Raw genomic sequence first — 20,128 nt, forward strand, 5'->3', positions numbered from 1 at the left:
GTAATGTGAATAATGATGAAATCATTATATTGGTGGACAGCTCCTTAAAACTTCGCAACAATAAAAATATACATGTTGCGACTCATTCTAGCTAACAGCATATGTGAATTTTTTTGATACATGATCATTTCATTTAAATTATTTGCCTAAGAGGTGATCACCTCCTTTGAACATGAATTTCTTTCAACTGATTATCTGCACGGGGTGTGAATAAAACAATCCTGTTTTCCCACTATGTGAACATCTATTACATAAAAGATATATTTCAACTGATTCATTAATTCCACTGAGGTGATTTGCTTACTTTCAAATTTGTATTCTTCCTAGTTCTCAATCCTCCCATCCATAGATCGGCAAGGATAATTTGACTACATGGATGCGCCAGCAACGGCCGATGGTTAGCTGCTACAGCCAGGGATAAGCATGTTTGTCCACTCCAGTTCTGTAATTCACACGTCAGCAATTGTTGTGTTTGATCATCATCTTGCCGGTAACTAAAGTCTAAAAGCTCTAGGGCTGAAAATTGAACAAAAATTAAGCATGAGCATTACCTTTTTGCAAGGAAAAGTCTATCATAGTTGAATGATGGTTGTGTTTGGAACACTTTCATGGCTTTTAAGTAAGTAACCCTGATTAAGCATTTAGAGTTGGATGCATTCAAATCAAAACGAACTTCGATCGTACTCCTTTTGATTTCTCCAAAGGGGAATCAGAATTTATCTCAGGATTTAACATTGAATTCAGAAGAGTGAGTTTTATAATTGTTATTGTGACATGAGCCTTGTAATGCATGTACTCTTACGGATCTCATGCTCTCATACTCATTTGAGCTATGAGAGAGAGAGATGTAATTAGAAGCTTTGAGAAAACCTTCTTCGGTAGTAGGAGAAAAATCAAGATAATCACCGATGTCTTCAAAAATTTTCCCATAGTTCCTGAGTTCATCATAAATTTCAGTTTCTAGATCATCTTCAGCAGCTTCATGCGCCATTGCTTTGTACAATTTACACGCGACAAGCGCTTTGGCAAGCGCTTCTTCACCGTGCTGCCACATAAGTAGGGCCATTTCTTGCCGTTTTGTTAGGACAGCCCAAATCTGCAAGAGATAAACGGAAACAAAAATATATTAAGCAAGCAGAAGTTCGGATATTAACGCTGTAAATGATGCGATATTTGCCAATAATTTTCTTTGCATCAAATTTAAACAAATGCAGACTAGAAAAAGCAGAATTAATGAATGAAAAGCCAGAATTAATAGAAGAATAGATTTGAATGTTTCCTACCAGCTATATTTTCTTGTCACATCCTGAGACGTGGACACTATCATGTAGGTTAAAATTTGATGGAATTCATACTGGAATAGACTCAATGCATACATTGTGATCAACCAAGAATGGCGTTTAATTTAATTATACTTGCAACTCAATGTTAAAATTTAAAACTGAATAATAAGGATTTATAAAGCAAGGCTACACGGGGGGGGGAGAAATGACACATATTTATGGTAATTACTTACTAAAAGCTCATTAAAAGGGTAATCAAACCGAGGCATCTCTTTCGTTGTAGGCAGTGTTTCCGCTAGAAGACTGAGTGTTAAATTAGTGTTACCATAATACCGGATAAAGGAAGAGCTATTGCGATGAAAATGAGGCGATTTTTTCATAACTTTAGTGTAAATTACACGAAATTTTCGGCGGGTATATGATGCTCTGGAAAACACAACAATGAAAAGGGATGGTTAGAATTTAACGTGAAAAAAGAGAGCGAACTACTGTCAATGATTTTGTTCCAGACAATTACCTGGCAAAAGATAGTAAAAACATTGCCACAATGTTCCTGAAAAAATAACACTGTGAAAACTTATTGCAATGTTTCTACAACCACTTCCACGACATTTTCAGCAACTTCGGCTACCAATTTAGCAACCACTTGGCAAGAGGAATGTTCATATTTGACACTTTTTAAGGAATTTCTTTGATCATAGTTTTACAGTAAAATTTTATTTCTTTCATGATATTATGCCAAGATAAGTAAAAGGTGAGGTATTGCTTCAAAATTTCCGGGAGTTGGTGGTATTTGTTACTATGATTATTTTGCCTTTGAATTAAACGAATGCTTTAAGAGATCTATCTCAAGCAAAGCAGCTTTATGACATGAGATGAGGAATTAATAAAAATTAATGGGTGACGACTCTCTCAACTATGATTACTTATTGAAAATAGACAAGCGTCAGAATTTAAATTAAAGTTAAAGGAGTGAAAAAGCAAATCGAATCATACAAGTTATCCATTTTGCAATTAGTGTCAATATATCGATGCTGCACTCACAAAAATGCATTCACCGATTAAAGTGCCTCAAAACATGTGATTAGACTTTATATTATGAAGAGAATATTACAGGATGTTTTGGGATGCAATATCCTAGGAACATTCTTGAGAGTAAGAAGAAAAATTAGACAAATTTTAGAGCAATGATGATGCCCAGTTTTTCTTCATGTGTCGATAAATCTGTGGTGTCACAAACCTGAGATAAAGAGTTTCACCAGCGATATGCTGTAAATATTTAAAATAGAATGGTTCCCTACAATTTTTTAACAAACTTTGCATTTAGTTTTTCACAGCACCAGTGGAGATTACAAATGAAACAGAGTACATACCTGTATGCACCACCCATTAATTTATTTATCACAAGACCGATATCGTGTAAAGTATAAATGTAGCCCCGAGGTATATTTGGTCGGACATCTCTAAGAATATAACCTAAAGTATTGGTAGGACCTTGTTTCTGAAAACGAACAAAAAAAAGGCGGCAATAATTATCAGGTCGTAATAAAAATATTAGGAATTATTCACAAAACAGACAGAACAATTTTTATTGGCCATTTGAACAATGTATTTCAATGTCATTTAGAGTGAAGTATTTTCATCAGTCATAAGAAAACTGGATGGACCATATTCATAAAGTTTAAAGTTAAAAAGCCATGATCCAAGAGAAAGCTACTAGAAAATATAAAAAAACAAGTACAAAAAAGAAAAAAAAATACTGGACTTTTCATGATAGTTGCAAACTCATTTTTAACGCAAAAAAGAAAGACATTATGAGTCATCGATTTGCTGTTGTTGCAAGACTAAAACAGTCTTGGTTGCTTATCAGTTGGTCTTGGTCTCGCAATTATAGCAAATCAACAATGTACATTTTCTTCCTTTTTCCCAGTAGAAAATGAGTTTGTAACTACATATCTCAAGACACCTGGGTTTTAACTTAATTTATTGAATTTGATAACCGATATTTTGCAGCAGCCTTCTCCTAGATCAAGTTGTCATTTTACTGTATTTTTGGCTGATTAAGTTGTTCTTCATTAGTTTAGAAGACTATTGAAAGATAGTTTTTGACAAAGGAAAATCTGACGACAAAACTAATGGGAGCTTTATGGGATTCAAGGCCAAATGTTCGGGTAAGTGCATTTTTATGTGTGTTTAATATACAAATTAACGTTACTCACGGTATTGTACAGTTCTTCTAGCCTTGGAATTGTCAGGAATTTTTTCATACTGACACCATTTTCTAATAAAAGTTTCACAAAATCAATCCTATCGTGTTCCAATGCTTGCATCATGGCCTCATCGAGGGCACCTGGAATAAAATGGATTTTTAAAAAAAAACATTAGAAAAAAGAGCAGATAAATATTGTGGCTGCTAAAATATTTGCGACTTATCTTCTTTACAAAAAATTAGTAGGGTTTATACTGCCTTTTCTTGCTATTGCGTGAGTTTATTTCAGAAGTAACTTTGATGACAGCATGTTCGAAATATCCTTCCTCATTCAATAATAATTTATAGGGACACTTTTTAAATGTGTAAATTTTTGTGTAGGTATGTGTGGCAAAAGTTATATCTGTCGATAAAAAAATTATGATCTCATTCATCAGTTTGTAAATAGAACATTAGGATTTTCAGATAGTGCAACTGACTAAAAATTCCAGTTGGACCGACCAAAAACCCTAGAAAAACTGACCTGAGATCCTAATCAGACTGACTGGAAATTGTGGTCTGACGATTAGAAATCTGAGTCAAACCGACTAAAAATTAAGTCGACTGGCCCAATTGCCTACAACTTTTCGGATCATTCATCATTAGTCATCATTTTAATCAGGGTGAAATTAATGTAAGATTTAACTTAATTCACGGCTGAGGAAAATTATTAGGTTTGCGAGGGATAATTCTTGATTGCTTACCTGTTGGCCATTCTTGTCCATAGACAAAAATTTCTGAGCGCGCAATATCCACTCGATTCCACGTTAAGGCTAAGGAAAGTTGCTCGGAAGGAGAAAGGTGCTGACTCTTGAACAGAGCAGTTAAAATTGTTTGATCTAGCTCCTGTGTTCCAGCTTCTGTTGAACGCTCACTTATCCTAAATACAGTTATCTGAAATGAAAAAGCGTAAATTATTGTCTTGATATGTGGTGCAGTTAAAAAAAAAAATTTAAAACGGGGGAGGAGAGAGTGAAAGAGAGAAAAAAAGATAGAAAATGGTTGATGGTAAAACATGAGAATATCTCTATAAGAAATCATGTGTAGGGCAAGGGTGTGCATTTCCTAACCAGCCTTAGAGCCGCGAGCCTAGAGTGGTTAAAATTTTTTGTATTTTTGCTTGGTTTATACGGTTGTAAAAAGAGAGATTCTTCATTTAACTTATACCTATACAGTTTTTAGAAGGAAAATTAAATGTATCTGTGACAGATCCTTTGATACGTGGTTTAACCTATCTCTTTCTCTCCTTTTCTTCAGACATTAAACATTTTACCTAGACCGCAAGGTGAAAAAAATTTATGCTTGTTGTAGCAAGGTTTTTAAGTTACTGTACATACTGTCAAATTGCAAACAAACAGTGACTAAATTTGTTTCTCTGCATCTTTAAAAAGCTGTAGCTGAAATAAAGTTCCGTATAGGCAACACAGAAAATACATTGGTACTTACCAAATTTTTTTTCCGGGTGCATTCTAAAAGTTCATTGTACAAACATTCTGCTTGGTCAGATCCTACTTCAAAAGTTCGTTCAATAGTGTTAATCAGGTACTCTTTCATGCTTTCCAGCACAGTTTGTTCTCCAGTTTCAGAGGCATACCTACAGAAAAAATCAAAGAAATTAAGGATTGATTTGAGTACTTAAAGATAGGACTGAACGCTTTGCTTCTTCACCCAAACTCAAAAGAGAAAATAATGACATTACAACGGGAAAAAAGCTAGAATTGTCTCCTGAATAATTCGAATAATAAAATTAATATTTTTCCATTGACAATTTATGACAGATTTTATTCACATTCATCTACAAACAAATAAATTAATCTCTTAGCTTGTGAATAATTTTGTTTACATTTTAAGTAGTAGGTAGTAGGGAGTCCTCAAGTGGTGTTGACTTTTACATGAAGCAAGTATTTCATCAAATTACTACGAATTTATGGAAGACAGTTGGCCTTTTGAAGGACACTGTATTATCATCGAGACAAAACTCATACTCTGATAAAATTTTAGAAAGTAAGTAAGGGCCGGGCTGACCAGCCAGACGTCCTCCAGGGGCCAAGGCAACTGTCAAGAACTATGCCATTGTGTGCCCCGAAGTTGGACCGTGCTCCTTATTTTCGTACCATTCTACATGGTGAATTCTACACTCTATATTCTCGTAAGGCTCAGCGGCCATCTGAAAGCTAACGGTAGGTCTTATCAAAGACTGTGGCAGACGCCGCAGAGCACGGATTTTCGGAGCACAGCCACCGAGTTGGACTGTGTTGTTTCAATCTTTACTGATAGATAGCGCTGGAAGTAGCGCACACTACAAGTGATCACTGATTTTTTCACAACCCAGTCAAACAGCACAGACGGATTACTTACTGAGTGACTATGTCCCTCCCACACCCAGTTACCTCAAAGGGTCAGGGTATTGAAGTGGCATAGTCATCCACGGCCACGATGACTGATTTTAAAGTGTCCTCAAATATCAGTCACCTCCGAGGATTTAACCCAGGACCTCAATGTTGGCAGCAAACTGCCTTGACCACTACTACATCACTGAGGCTGTGAAATTTTAGTACAAATAGTTACTTGTGCACGAAGGCTAGGAGGTCAGCCGCTCGACCAGATCCATCGCAAACAACTACAGGGACAGGGGGAGAGTCAGTCACATATTCCAGAACAGCTCGGATTGTGTTTGTACCTCCTTCTATCACTAAACAAACGACTGGTGTGCTACAGTGTGTGCCTGAAATCAGAGAATTAAATTGAAAATATAATGATACAGCACATTCAACAGATTAAAAAATTAAAATTTGACTGTTGGCACCTTCTGATCTCTCAGAGATCGGAGATCAGAAGGTACCATTTGCCCGATGCTCTGTGGGAGGATAGGTTTTGATGACTATTGGGAGACAAAAAATGCCCTGACGCGCTGAATTCGAAATTTAGTTGCATACATACAAAAATAAATTCACAGATTTCGGGAAGGAATTAAATATTTTCACTTAGTTACGTCACTTATGCATACCAAGTAAGCGTATCAGTGGGTTGAAAGGGGGGGGGGAGGAAATTCTCGGATAACGTCAAATGACTAAGTATCAAAAAGTGAGTTGGAACTTTCTTTCCACCATACGGCTCCATGTATTTTTGAAACTTTAAGCCCGGCACCTATTTCTCCAGACCCCTTATATGTAAGGAGGAAAAAAATGAAAAAGAAAAAACTGTTTATTTAAATTAGAAACCCTTTAATCGTAGCTCATTCTTCCAGATTTATTGGTTGGATACCTAATCTTTCCTTTTTTGTACAATTCCCTGTGCATACTTTGACTATACAAATAAATTTTACTTCTGCTTAGTTAGCAAGATTTTGCTTCCTTTTATTGTGAATGCAATAAAAAAATAAATTAATAAATAAATAAAAATGCAGGTGTAAGGACATTTATCATTTCATTGAAAAATGAAAACTACTGAGCGAGAATTAAACATGGTGTCTTTGATTGTTAAACTAGGTACTAAGCCATTCAGAGGCAAATGTTCTCACTTTAAAATTGATTATTTATCTCTGGTGTCTCTCATTATAGAAAAGAAATGTTGTAAGATATAGTAAACCTTGCTCTTCGCCTCTTCGGGCACTTCCATGTCATCATCTGCGGTACGTTATCGACACCTATCTATCAAAAATCGCTTATGTAGAGTTGGTCAGAATGTGACCCTAATGTTCCAAGATAAATAAAATTGACCGGTTTAAAACTAGTTGCTGGCACCAAAAACATGGTGAAGATGTGATTGAGGGGATTAAATAGACTGTCATATGCATCCCTTCTCTTGATGCTAAAGGCAGGACTGCCAGTAGGTATAATGTACTGAAAACTCCTGGCGCCTGCGGCAAAACTGAAGCGACATTATCTATCCATCAAAAATAATTTTATAATATGCATGAAAAAACCAATCACTGTTGGAAAGGGAAAATTGAGTACTCTAAATTAAGTTAGCTATGGGACTGGCACAACAAGAACTTACATGGATGTAATTTTTGAATTGATATGTATTTTTCCAATTTCCGACGTAAGATAATTTCAGCTCCGTAACGTCCGCCAGTCCCATTATCAACAAGAAGAAAATAAGCATGTCGATTATTGAGAACAGCGTATTTGGACCTGGAATAAATAAAGGCAGGTGTAAAAATAAATAGTGTAAAGAGATAAAAATTTAAGAAAGTAGGCATGCTTACAGTACTTATGTACTCTTAGATAGGATTTCTTTCATGGATGAGAAAAGTCAGAGAAAACACATGAATTTTTGGGGTTGATTATTTTTCTGACAGTGAGTATTTTATTCGAATAAAGGAGATGTAAAAAACATTTAAAAAAAAACAGTGTTCCAAAAATGTTCTTCAACATTGTGCACATTTTCCAGGAGGAAATGAGGAAGAACTCAACAAATTACTATCAACGCACTCGTAACCTTTTATCCATTATGAGAATGATTTTGATTGGCCAGAAGTGGAACAAGAATAATGTAAACAAACAGCGTTCTCAACTTCAGAAACTACAATCCACAGTGTCCACAGATTTTTGCCTCGCGGGATTTTCCATAAATCTGATAAAAATTGACAACTCATTACTCAAAAAAATAAGTAAAAGAATATTGATTTCAATCAAACCAACGAACATTCAAGAGTGGAAAATACTACCACTTCATTGTAAGATAAATCATAGTTTTGCTTTTGAACAGTTAGCACAAACTGTAGCCGTTCGAGGCGGTAAAATTGACGGAATTTGAATCGACGGCAACAGGTAATAGTAAGATGATTTACCTGGGAGAGGAAATGGAATGATAAGGAACGTCCCGGTTGTGTCCGATGAGCTCATGATTATTCTCGACGATTCCCCAAGGTGCAATTCCGATGCTCACGATACGCCCACTTCGCTGCGATCTTTCCATGAGTAAGGCATCGCCAACTTGTCTCGTAACACCTGAAAAGTTCGATGGTGAAAAAGGATTATGAAGTCTTCGTTGAGAGCTGTTAGACTCTGAATATCGGATAATATCGGGAGTAAGTTGGACGGAATATTAAAAAAGTGAGCCCTACTGGCACGCTTAATTTTGAGGAAAGGGGGGGGGGGGATGCGCTGGAGGCAAATATCCAGGAGAAATTTCTTGAAACGCCCCAAAAAAAAAAAAAAAAAAAAAAAAAAAAAAATTGACCAATTTTGCCCAGAAAAGGACCAACAAGGACCCGAGGGAGGGAGAGGCCATATTCCTTCCCTCTCTTCCTTAAATTGCACCTCTCTTAGGCTTTTGAAACAGGTTAAATCCAGAAATTCTTAAACCATAAATAAAAATTATAACTTTTGTCGATAAATTTAAAGACCTAAATTTAAATTGATTAACATAAAAAATGTTGTACTTTATCAAAACATTAATTAATCAACAAAGCATAGCTACATATCTTGCAAAATATATTAAAAAAAAATCTTAATCTAATTCTTATACTATAAATAAACCAACAAATATTAACTATAGACCTATACCCCATTATTTTTTGGATATTACTGTTGTTTAACCCTATCAAACTACCAAAGATAGCAGAACACATTTCTTCATTCTAACCAAGAAACCATCTCAGGAGTCTTCTTATATGAAATTCGAGTTAAATGTACGTAAAAAATTGATGAAAATTTTCATCAAGATTATATTATACTTAGGGGTCGATCATTTATGTAAATGGTTTTAAAACTCCGAGTAGCAGAGAAAAATACATACATACAATACATGAAACTAGAGATGCAGGTATACGTGTAAGCATATTTTGAAAATAATTCCAGAACAACCGAAGTTAACATAAAACTAGTAAAAATGATTAGGTACGCCTCTCCTGGCTTCGCATGCGTTGCGTTGCTCACGTAGCCCTTGAAATACTACTACAAATAAGACAAACGGCACCGAGACCAACACAACATGGAAATAAAGCGAGAGAAAGGACGCGCACTGATAACGGCGCAGAGATACAACTATTCGTGCTTGATGGATGTCCGTATCACATCTGCAAAATTGAAGGCGCTATGGCAAGAGGCGTGAGCTCGCAATGCTCTACTCTACGCTGCCAATGAGGTGCCGCTCGGATTCGGGAGAACAGTTGAAAGAAGAGGCTCGAATACATCTAGTCCAGGCATATTAGATCAAAAATCGGCGATTAGAAAAAAAAAATTTATATATAAGGTTTTATGTGCCCAAGTTGTTCATTGGGGTGCCAGGGACTCCCAGCAAAAAGTCCCCAAGAATCCCCTGTACGCTCGACCCCCCGCCCCCCCCCCCCCCAAAACCCCCAAAAAATCGACCTTTCCTCGGTTTTTCGTAAATATCTCAAAAATAATTGGTTTTAGCGAAAAATGAGTTATCTAGTGAATAAAAGTTCATAAAATTTCCAATAAAAATGACTTCTATGAATTTTTTTGTAAAACGACTTTGAACCCCTCAAAATGGCCGCCGAAAAAACGGGCATTTACGGAAATTTCAGTTTTTCCCCGAAAATGCCCATTTTCTTTGAAACGGCTGCTCTCATGTAAAAGTTAATGGCGGATTCTGAAAGAGCGTTGAATTTCACATCAGAAATGATTAACATCGATCATTTTAGACTCACAGTAGATTTACGGATCAACTGTATTGACATTGGCTTTTTTATTTTCTTTCAGTTTGGTGTCTAATTATTTTTTAAGAATGTATTTGTAGACCTATTATCTAAAACTTCTATCGTGTGTACTAACCCTATACAACCAGACGGGGTATGTGTTTGTGGCAAGCCTCAGGTCAATTTGACCCGGTTTGGGCATCTAAGGGCTAAGCATTCTGATGTATGTTTCTTCTTAAAAATTTCACACAGAACACGATTTGTGCAACTGAATTACTTAAATTAACTCACAACCAATATTTTGAGGTTTCATTCAGCATAATTCGTCGCGAAAAATTCGAGTTTCCCGCTCACATGAAAAACCGGAGTCTCCTTGAATTGGATCTTGCACTACAACGTTTTTGGTGAGTCACTTATTTTATCCCCGCCCTATGTTGTTTAACGTTTTAAAAACGTACAAAAGCTGAGCCGCAGCACCGATATTGAGGTTGTTATACTTACATTCTGCAAAGACTGTCGCGGTAACGTTAAGAGGGCATGCAATCTGACGTACTCCAGTAGATTATGAGTATTACAGTATTTAAGAGCGCTCCTTTATTAGTGGTCCCTTTGGACTATGTTTTGCATCCCGGAGCTATAATTTCTGGCTCCGTTAAGAAACAACGTATACACCATTAGTTTCCCAATGCACTTAAGTGTTTCTACGGATGAGCCAGAAATTGTAGTTCCAAATCGCAAAATGAAGTCAATTTAAGTGAACTGCGATGAGAGAAAATCCTCTGAATTGATGAATTGAAGACCCACCCGTATTTGTTCCTCCTGTGAAAATCCAGGCTCCTGTTGTTTTGGCTGCTTTCAAGAGTCCCTTCCTCAGAATCTTCTTGAGTTTGGGCTGAAGCTCGAAATTAGCTTTGCCTCCTTGAACCGTGATCAAGAGCTTCGGTAGTTCCAGAGACCATTCTCGAGTGAAAAGCTGAAGAATGAGCTCGGGCCGAGTGTCGTACGCCAAACGAACATACTGTAGGACAAAAAATAAAGGGTAATAAGTTATGACGTCATAAAAAGATAAGTCTTGGAATTATTCTGCCGTAACGAGGAAAAACGCCGTATGAGCCTTCAGACATCGCCAACTTTCTTTCGATAAAAACATAATTTACTGGGAAAATTGTGAATATTTGTTTCCAAAATTTTCACACAATTTTGAACGAAATTTCATCTAAAATATCTCAAAATTTCGAGGGAAAATGTGCATGAATGTTGTCGAAAGTGCATGTTTTACCCAAGAAAATTTGGCAAATCTCAAATTTTCATACGGTGTTCTTCCTGCACGGCAGTATTCTGCTCCTTTATGATTACAGCTAAAAAACGCCGCACTAAGAAACAAGTTTCGTAATCAATACAGCCTAACTTTGGATCACATTGAATGTCTAACTTTTTCAGTGGAAAAAAGGTTCGATGATTTCGACTCAGTTGAGCCGAATTGGTGTAGTATATTAACTCACTGGTGCCTGCTGTACAGTAAACTTATCAGAGTTGTATACTCTCACTTTGTGTGCTACTGGAATAAATTAAAGTACATACGACTAATAAGCTTGCGGCACAATACCGGTAAGTTTGTGTGCGACGAGGATTAAGGTTAGCTGAGGCGAAATCATCCTGCCTTTTTTTAGTGTTCAATTAAAAAAACCGAATTTTTCGATCAAATGAACCGAAGCTCAGTTTTTGTGACAAAAAGTACGGTTACTTGAGACAAAAAATATTGGTACTCATATTGGGAAAAAAGTTTAATAATTTTTACTGAACTCATTTTCTCAACGAGTACAGCGAGAACAGTTTTTTCAACACCGTGAGATAATGATGATAGAAAAGTTTCCAACAAAAAGTACTTGCTCAGTAGATTTACGAAGTCTTGAAGGAAAAAAAGAGGGATTCGAAAATTAGGTAGCGGTTAGATCGACGTTAATTTTCCAGTGATATTGCGCAGGGTACCCAAAGCTTAGTAAAAAATAAAGTTTCGATGAAACCTGCGCATGTCCGAGCGAGGCCCAAAAGAGCCAGCATGCCGTTAAAAAACGAATGAAGTAAAGACTAATCAATTTGCTGGGAGTAAAAGTTGGAGGAAAAAAAATAGCAGGTGGGTTTTTATTTTCCGTCGTTTTCCCGTTTTTCTATCCATCGACTCCGGGACAAGTAATTGGATCATTATTCCTCCAGGGAAATTTTCAACGGCCTTTCGACACGGGGTTTATAAATGGGACACTTAATCCGAACATTACATTGTGTTAACACTGAACTAACGACCGTCCAAAGCCTAATGCGTCTCTAATCATTCGAAAATATGCTGAAACGAAAGGACGGATAGAAAAAAACTCCTACTCTTTCTGGAAAAAGAGGGAGAGGGGGAAGGACAAGGGAGAAGGGATTGGGAAGGGTGGGGGAAGAGGGGGCAAGGGGTATTTAGGGGGGAGGGAGAGAGGAGAGAGGAGAGAGGAAAGAGGAGAGAGAGAGGAACGAGGAGTGAGATTAGTAGGAAAGCCCGACTCAACGAAAAAAAAAACGCCTTAAATTGAGAATGATACTGTGCAACACAGGGAAGCTCGAATAGTTGTATCATTCCATTATTTACGATATTCCGATGGTTAAAGTTTGAATTCACTTAGGAGGAGAAAGGGAGGGAAGAAACGGGGTAGAGAGGGGGGAGAGGGAGGGAGGGAGACATAGAGAGAAGAGAGGGAAGACTGGAGAAATAAAATAGGTAAGAGGATGGAAACCCTGCGGGCGTATGGTATACTTTTGTTAACTTCGAATCAGACGAAATGACACGACGGGGATTCTACCAGTTTTTGCGTGAAACTTCATAATAATGCAGCACCTAATTTAATTTAATCTGGTTAAAGTTTCACGTAAAAATTTTACTCGGTGCATCCCTTACGGCGGCAGTGAGTTGAGACAACAATTAGGCAACTGAACATAGTTGTAAACATCGTTTGCGTACATCTTTCATTGCCATGAGCGTTTCAATGGTAACTGCTGACTAAACTGGGCGCGAGAATATCCTTGGTTTTTAGACGAGTGAATGCGATTATTGGAGGCAATATATGACAAAATGACCGAATTTGTTGAAATATATGTATTTAAATGGGAAATGCCGCCTGATGACGTCACAAGGCGGGAAATATTTTCACTTTTAAATCTACTTATCGACAATTTCCCGTTTCGGAAAAAATTATAAAAAAAAAAAAAAACCGCAAGCTCGGCGCATTAAAATCTGCCAGATAAAGCAATAAAATTTACTGCGTAAATTCTCGAGGGATTCCAACCTAGTGATTTAAAATTGGATACGCAAGCCAATAAGCCACCCTAGCCGGCGAGAGGGGGTTGATTTCCCAAAAAATCTGGCAAGGATCGATGCGCGATTGAAACGTGCGAACGATTTGAGCCTCGGGCGATTAATCTTTTATTCCCGTCAGAGAAGGCGCGAAGGCACTTTATTTGGGCAACTCTTTGCCGGAGTATTAAACTTTTCGAAGAAGGCTAACTCAAGGTGTGACGTCTCGACAGTCCAGAATTCGACTCTAGCGAGCCCGTGTCACCGCAACCCTTTCCTCCCGATTCTGCGTCAATGTTGCCAAATTTTAGGATAACATTTTCACAGTGCACGGAAAATTATACGTAAAATAATGGTACTTTCAGGCACAATCTGGCGACAGCGATCGGTGTCGAGTTCGGGAAAGAATAAATCACGACGACAGCCGTTTTTGACGGCGCGGAACTTAGTCAGTGAACCGAAACGGGTGGAACGGTATTTTGCTCTGCACTGCTGAGCGAAGGAAAAACACCGTATGAACAATCAAATGTTGCCAAATTTCTTCCCGGAAAATATTAATTTTATAGAAAAGCTCTGAATATGGATCCTTGAAATTTTCAGACACTTCCGATCAAATTACGAACAAAATTCTCTAAAAAATCGGAGGAAAAATATGTACGCAATTTCCCGAAAATTCGTGATTTGTCAAGGAAAATTTGGCAACGTCTGACGGTTTTCGCAGCCTTTTCCCTTAGCACGGCAGAACATAGAGTACAATAGAGTCGCAAAGTACTGGAGCGGCGATGAAGCCAATCCATGAACAGGCGTTTCCGAGCCGCGTGTGCTCCGAAAATAGTGAACCATTTGCGAACCCAACGGCATTTTGTAACACGGCGGCTTATGGAGAAATCAAGAACTGCTTGTGTTTTTTAGGTATTTCATAATTCAATCAGCATTAATTTTTGCAAATTTTGCTATTTAAAGGTAGTCAAAGCCATAATGAATCCATTGATGTATATTACTCCTGGATAATATTCATATTGGGATTTAATTTCTGACTTATACCAAGTGTGAACCAACCGGCATTTCTTATCACGGCGGCTTACGGGAAAAGCAACGACTGTCCGTGTTTTTTCGACATTTTTTAATTTCATCGATATTAATTTGTGCAAATTTTGCTATAATTAGATAGTCAAAGTCATAATGAATCCATTGATGTATGTTACTCCGAGATAATATTCATATATGGACTCAATTTCAGACTTATTACCGGCCTACTTATTTTAGCTGGTTCAGTGTGTGTCTAGCCGACGAACGGAGCCGAGTCGGGACGGTCGGGAGTGGGGAGCGCTGAGCGCGAGTCTCTGCGTATGCGTCATCGCTAGTCGCCGCACACTAGTCTCCGGAGAACTGGACAAAACAGCCTCGAAAAGTGACTTCATCGGCGATCCAGTACTTTGCGACTCTATTGTACTCTATGGGCAGAACAGCAAAATACTCGAGTTATATTCGGATAACCTCAAATCAGGTTCTGACCAAGCTGTGAGTGAGGAGTTTGTCACTCGCAGACAAATACAGATCTCCAGAGACAAGTAGAGACGCTTCACTAGCATCTCAGCGATTCTGGGAACTTTGACGATCGGAGTTTCAACAAATCGACAAGTGCCGAGGCGGGAATGATCGATTTTCGGTATTTCCCCATTTGAGGCTGTGGTAAAGAATCGATTTATTGAGGTGTCCGCTGCGAACACCCTGTTTATCGATCCTTTTCCATAGGTTTAAATTACAGATCGACCGATATATCGCAAAGCACGCCACGCCACTGATATCGACGACTTAGGTCGAGAAATGAGTATCTTCCACTGAAACTTAGCAAATTTCCGTTAATGTTTTATTTTTATCGGCAGCTTTTCTTTGAATATTTTCGAATGAAAGCAGAAAACTCACGGAGAATCAAGTGTACATGTAGGCATTTGGATTAGCTGCCTTAGTGGACCAAAAAAATAACACAATATTACATACACCAAGCCTGTTAAATACAAAATAGGTGAATGACGACTAAAACGGTGCAGCAACTTATTGAACTCCTGAGAAGGTGAAAGTGCATAAACATCTAATTGAAGGCGACTTGCGTGTTCCGTTTTCTCAATTATTTTTCTCTCACTTTTTTACTCAATGCCACCTTTGTGATTATAATTATTTGCTACTTTTCAGCTGTATCCGCTCATTTGACTGACAGAATGAAGAAATTTTTAGCGTTGCAATGAGCTTTAGTTTTTTATAATTTATCCGATGCTTTTGCCAGGATTCGTCGAAAGAAGAGTAAAAGCTCGTTGAATTTTCTGCGAGTCCCGACAAATGAAGCAAAGCATTGAAAAAGGGTTCCGAGAGATTTACAAAAATCTTCGAGTCAAATTTGGTTGGAGACGTCCCAATTTAAATGGACCGCATTTAGCAGAGAGGAACCAAGCCAAATCAGCTACTGCCAAATTTCATTGGGAAATTAAATACTTTTACATAAAATGGTTGTGCGGCTTTTGTGCAAATTTCAGTGAATTTTCAGCACAGTGCAAGGCAAATTCCACAAAATTCCTAAAGGAATGCGCACAAACGTTCTCTCGTAATAAAGTAAATTGCCCCGTTACATCTGGCAATACCTGATGTGGCTTAGTTTCTTTCTGCTAAACGCGGTCCAAATTGCTGTCGCATCATTGTGTAGAGAACCATTTTTAATGATAGCATGGTAATTGATTTAAAAATCGAGCTACAAGTCAAAATAAACACGTGATATTTCAAACTACATGTAGATGAGAAATGAGATAAAACTAGCGAGAAACAAAGCAAACGTTCTTATAAGTTTTATATTATTTCTCATCTACATGTAGTTTGAAATATTACTTGTTTGTTTGGCTTGTAGCTCGATTTTTTAATCAATGGACCACTAGACAAGGTACGAATTTAAGCAATCTGATACATGTTTCTTAACCAGAATTTCACGTAAAAAACGATTCACACAACGAAAATTACGGAAACCAACTCCTAACGAAGATATTAACGTTTTTATTTCACATTGGTTACGAGGAATTTGAACTGCCCGCTCACAAGAAACTCAAAACTCTACGTGAGTCAAATCGCCCACTACAACGGTTTCAGCAAGCTTCTCAATCGAGCAATGTTCATTTCCCATCATGTGTTGTTCAAACTATTAGCAATTTGCTACAACTGAGCCAAAGCGTCAAGATTGAGGTTGCCAGATTTTTATAGCGCAGAGACTGTCATGATAACGTTTAGCGCGCGATGTGAATCACGTAGAGCATTGTGTTTTCATGAGCGGGTGGTCTGAATTCACGCATTAAGAATCATTAAATATCTTCGTAAGGAGTTAATTTCGGTAATTTTCGTTGTGTGCATCGTGTTTTACGTAAAATTTTGGTTAAGAAACATGTATCAGAATGCTGAAATTCGTACCTTATCTAGTGGTCCATTACAATGTTCTGCCCAAATTAGCCAGCCAAAGAGCTTGATGCAAAAAACGGCTTTTTTCGCCCCCCCTCTGGAAGTTCTTCAGACTTGTCTATTGATTACTCATACTTGAGCGCTTCTTTTCCCAAATTTTCAGACCCCCAAAAAATTTTGGGGGGGAGCTAGGGGGGGTGGAAGTCAAAACCTGTGAACCTCGATATCTCTTGAACAAAGAAAGATATCGAGGTCCGGTTTGGACGAAAAATCGTCTAAAATTGCATACTTTAAGATTCTAAAGGTCGAAATCCCGATATCACATTTTTAAGTCAACATATGTGCTTTTTTCCAGTTTTTAGGTCTAGAAAATTTCTTTTAAACGAAAAATTTACAAAGATCTCAATTTTTTATTTGAACCAAAACCAGTTTTTTAAATTGTTCGTCTTTTTCCGCATCCAACGAGTGGTCCATTAAGCTGGGGAACCAAACGGTTCCGGAGTTATGATCGATTGAAGTTTTCGCTCAACGCGCGCCGACCGATTTTCGCGTGCAAAAAAGTCGGATTTGACTGTTATTAGATCAGATTGAATGTTCAAACTGAGCAAAATGCTTTATTAGGGACTCTTGAGGGTCGCTGAGTTCAGAAATTACCGATACTTCCAAAAAATTCACGTTTTTTAAATTGCAGCTTCGGACAGGACCACTGAGCGGCCGGTCGGCGCTCAGTGGGCCTCTAAAATAGCGCTGCGGAGCTGTAATTTTAAAAACGTAAATTATTTGGAAGTATCTGTAATTTCTGAACTCAGCGACCCTCAAGAGTCCCTAATAAAGCATTTTGCTCAGTTTGAACATTCAATCTGATCTAATAACAGTCAAATCCGACTTTTTTGCACGCGAAAATCGGTCGGCGCGCGTTGAGCGAAAACTTCAATCGATCATAACTCCGGAACCGTTTGGTTCCCCAGCTTAATGGACCACTCGTTGGATGCGGAAAAAGACGAACAATTTAAAAAACTGGTTTTGGTTCAAATAAAAAATTGAGATCTTTGTAAATTTTTCGTTTAAAAGAAATTTTCTAGACCTAAAAACTGGAAAAAAGCACATATGTTGACTTAAAAATGTGATATCGGGATTTCGACCTTTAGAATCTTAAAGTATGCAATTTTAGACGATTTTTCGTCCAAACCGGACCTCGATATCTTTCTTCGTTCAAGAGATATCGAGGTTCACAGGTTTTGACTTCCACCCCCCCTAGCTCCCCCCCAAAATTTTTTGGGGGTCTGAAAATTTGGGAAAAGAAGCGCTCAAGTATGAGTAATCAATAGACAAAGTCTGAAGAACTTCCAGAGGGGGGGCGAAAAAAGCCGTTTTTGCATCAAGCTCTTTGGTAATAAAATGTATTTAAATGATAACATGAAATAAGGACTCACCTGGGCTTTGCTTGGGTGTGGGCCGCCTTGGAATTCAATGGTCCCATAGGCGTCGGTCGGGGACGCCATCGTGTGCTTGGAGGGGCTCCATATTTCGTCCCCCGCTTTCTCCGCTTGCGCAACCGAGGAGCTGTGATAGGCCAACGATTGCCCGCAGCAACATCTGCAACAAAAATCACCACCATCAAGTTTCAGATCTCACTCGGTTACATTTCTATATTTCACCGGCCCCTGAGTCAAATTTAGAAAACCATGACTCACTTAAAGCTCATTTTCAAGCTGAGAGTATGAACGATAAAATAAGTTTTCAAGTTCCGTTCCATAAATCTAAAATATTCGCGGGGGTAAAAATAGTGAAACTTGCGCATTGAAAGATCCTGGTATAATGCGGGTGAGTTGCTTCTAGTCAAAACGTCCAATTTACAGGGTACACTGGAAAAAAAAAAAGAAAAAAAACACATTGGATCTAGAGTCCAGACTCTTGAAAACATTGAAAAGAAAAATGACTCTTGATTCAAGCAGATTTAAGCTTAAATCAAAAGGAAATCCGCTCGAATTAAGAGGCTTGGCTCTTGATTTAAGCTTAAATCTGATTGAATCAAGAGTATTTTTTCTTGTCGATGTTTTTAAGAGTCTGGACTCTAGATCCAATGTGTTTTGTTTTCCAGTGTATCTATTAAAATACGCTGGCTAAAAATCAGTACTTTAACGGTGCTTTTTCAGTACATTCCCAAGAAATCCAATACCTCCTCGACTGAAAATTACAGTACTTTTTCAGCACCTCCAATTGGTAAAATTCGAAAAACTTCAAAAATTTGAATTTCTCGCTTAAATTGCGACAAAAATGACAAAAATTTCCGGACCTTCTTGCAGAATTCCCGCACTTTCTCAATACTTCCGAACCGCCCTTAAAAAATCCGTACTATTTCCAGACCGGAAATTCCGGACTTGTAGACACTTTGGATTTACGATGAAACTCTCTACAGCCTTGTGTTTTAGCTTATAATTGTTGGAGAAAAGGATTTGAGGAGGACATCGCGGAATTAAGCCACTTTAGATACTCACGTAGACGGGCAACAGTATAACTATGGCTCGGCTTCAGAATCGGGTCAAGCGGAATACACTTATAATCATGCCTGCTAATTTTGCCCGGAAATTCCAAAATAACTCTCGATTCAAAACCTCCCGGAGGCCGAGCTGTTCGTCCGAACACTACACCGGTATTTGCACGCTGGCGATTCTATTTGATTGTATTCCCGACGGAACTTGGTTGAAGAGGCTGATCCGTAGCCCTTCGCGGGGCAAAAGTTCAAGATTAATAGAAGGCAAATAAACGTAAACTTAAAGGCTGACTGATTACTCCTTCTCTCCTGAGCTCGCGCTAACAAAAGAGGTTTTAGAGAACTTCGACAAATTAGAATACAACCCACTTTTTCTTCCTTTCTTCTAGTTCTCTGTCCTGAATGCAACTTCAGTCTTATTCCTTTCTCCGATTACGAAATGCCGTGAGCTATGGGAACGGGAGCTTTCCTTGGCTTTTTCCTTTCTTAGACTGATTAAACTTGATCCTAGAGGCGTGTATTGCCTCTCCGTGAACATGCTGCTCGAACTTGGACCACGTCAAGCAAAAAGGAACCAAGCCACATAAGCTATTGCCGAATGTAATGGGGCAATTTAATTTGTTATACATGAAAGTGGTTGTGCGGATTTTTTGGTGTAGATTTCAGTGAATTTTCTGCGTAGTACGAGGCAAAATCCTTAAATTTTTTTTTTAAAAAAATCCGCACCAAT

At 38.0% G+C, this 20,128-nt stretch overlaps 2 protein-coding genes across 16 annotated transcripts in view; one reads left to right on the forward strand and one right to left on the reverse strand.

Moving 5' to 3' along the window:
* Nucleotides 1-20,128, forward strand: part of LOC109041644 (protein D3) — a 427,804-nt gene that overhangs the window by 262,409 nt on the left and 145,267 nt on the right. The gene's annotated exons all lie outside the window — the stretch shown is intronic.
* Trpm (transient receptor potential cation channel, subfamily M) overlaps nt 1-20,128 on the reverse strand; it is a 412,514-nt gene that overhangs the window by 26,907 nt on the left and 365,479 nt on the right. For all 14 annotated transcript variants that reach the window (XM_072301601.1, XM_072301599.1, XM_072301597.1 and 11 more), the window contains 12 exons: nt 18,338-18,500; nt 10,946-11,159; nt 8,327-8,486; nt 7,531-7,667; nt 6,100-6,256; nt 4,978-5,125; nt 4,236-4,425; nt 3,503-3,633; nt 2,657-2,784; nt 1,517-1,709; nt 907-1,096; nt 305-516 (listed from right to left, as the gene is read on the reverse strand). In XM_072301601.1, coding sequence (XP_072157702.1) covers nt 305-516; nt 907-1,096; nt 1,517-1,709; nt 2,657-2,784; nt 3,503-3,633; nt 4,236-4,425; nt 4,978-5,125; nt 6,100-6,256; nt 7,531-7,667; nt 8,327-8,486; nt 10,946-11,159; nt 18,338-18,500 — 2,023 coding nt within the window. The remainder of the gene's footprint in view (nt 1-304; nt 517-906; nt 1,097-1,516; nt 1,710-2,656; nt 2,785-3,502; nt 3,634-4,235; nt 4,426-4,977; nt 5,126-6,099; nt 6,257-7,530; nt 7,668-8,326; nt 8,487-10,945; nt 11,160-18,337; nt 18,501-20,128) is intronic.

Source organism: Bemisia tabaci, chromosome 6 (genome assembly GCF_918797505.1).
Source record: "Bemisia tabaci chromosome 6, PGI_BMITA_v3".
NCBI lineage: Eukaryota > Metazoa > Arthropoda > Insecta > Hemiptera > Aleyrodidae > Bemisia > Bemisia tabaci.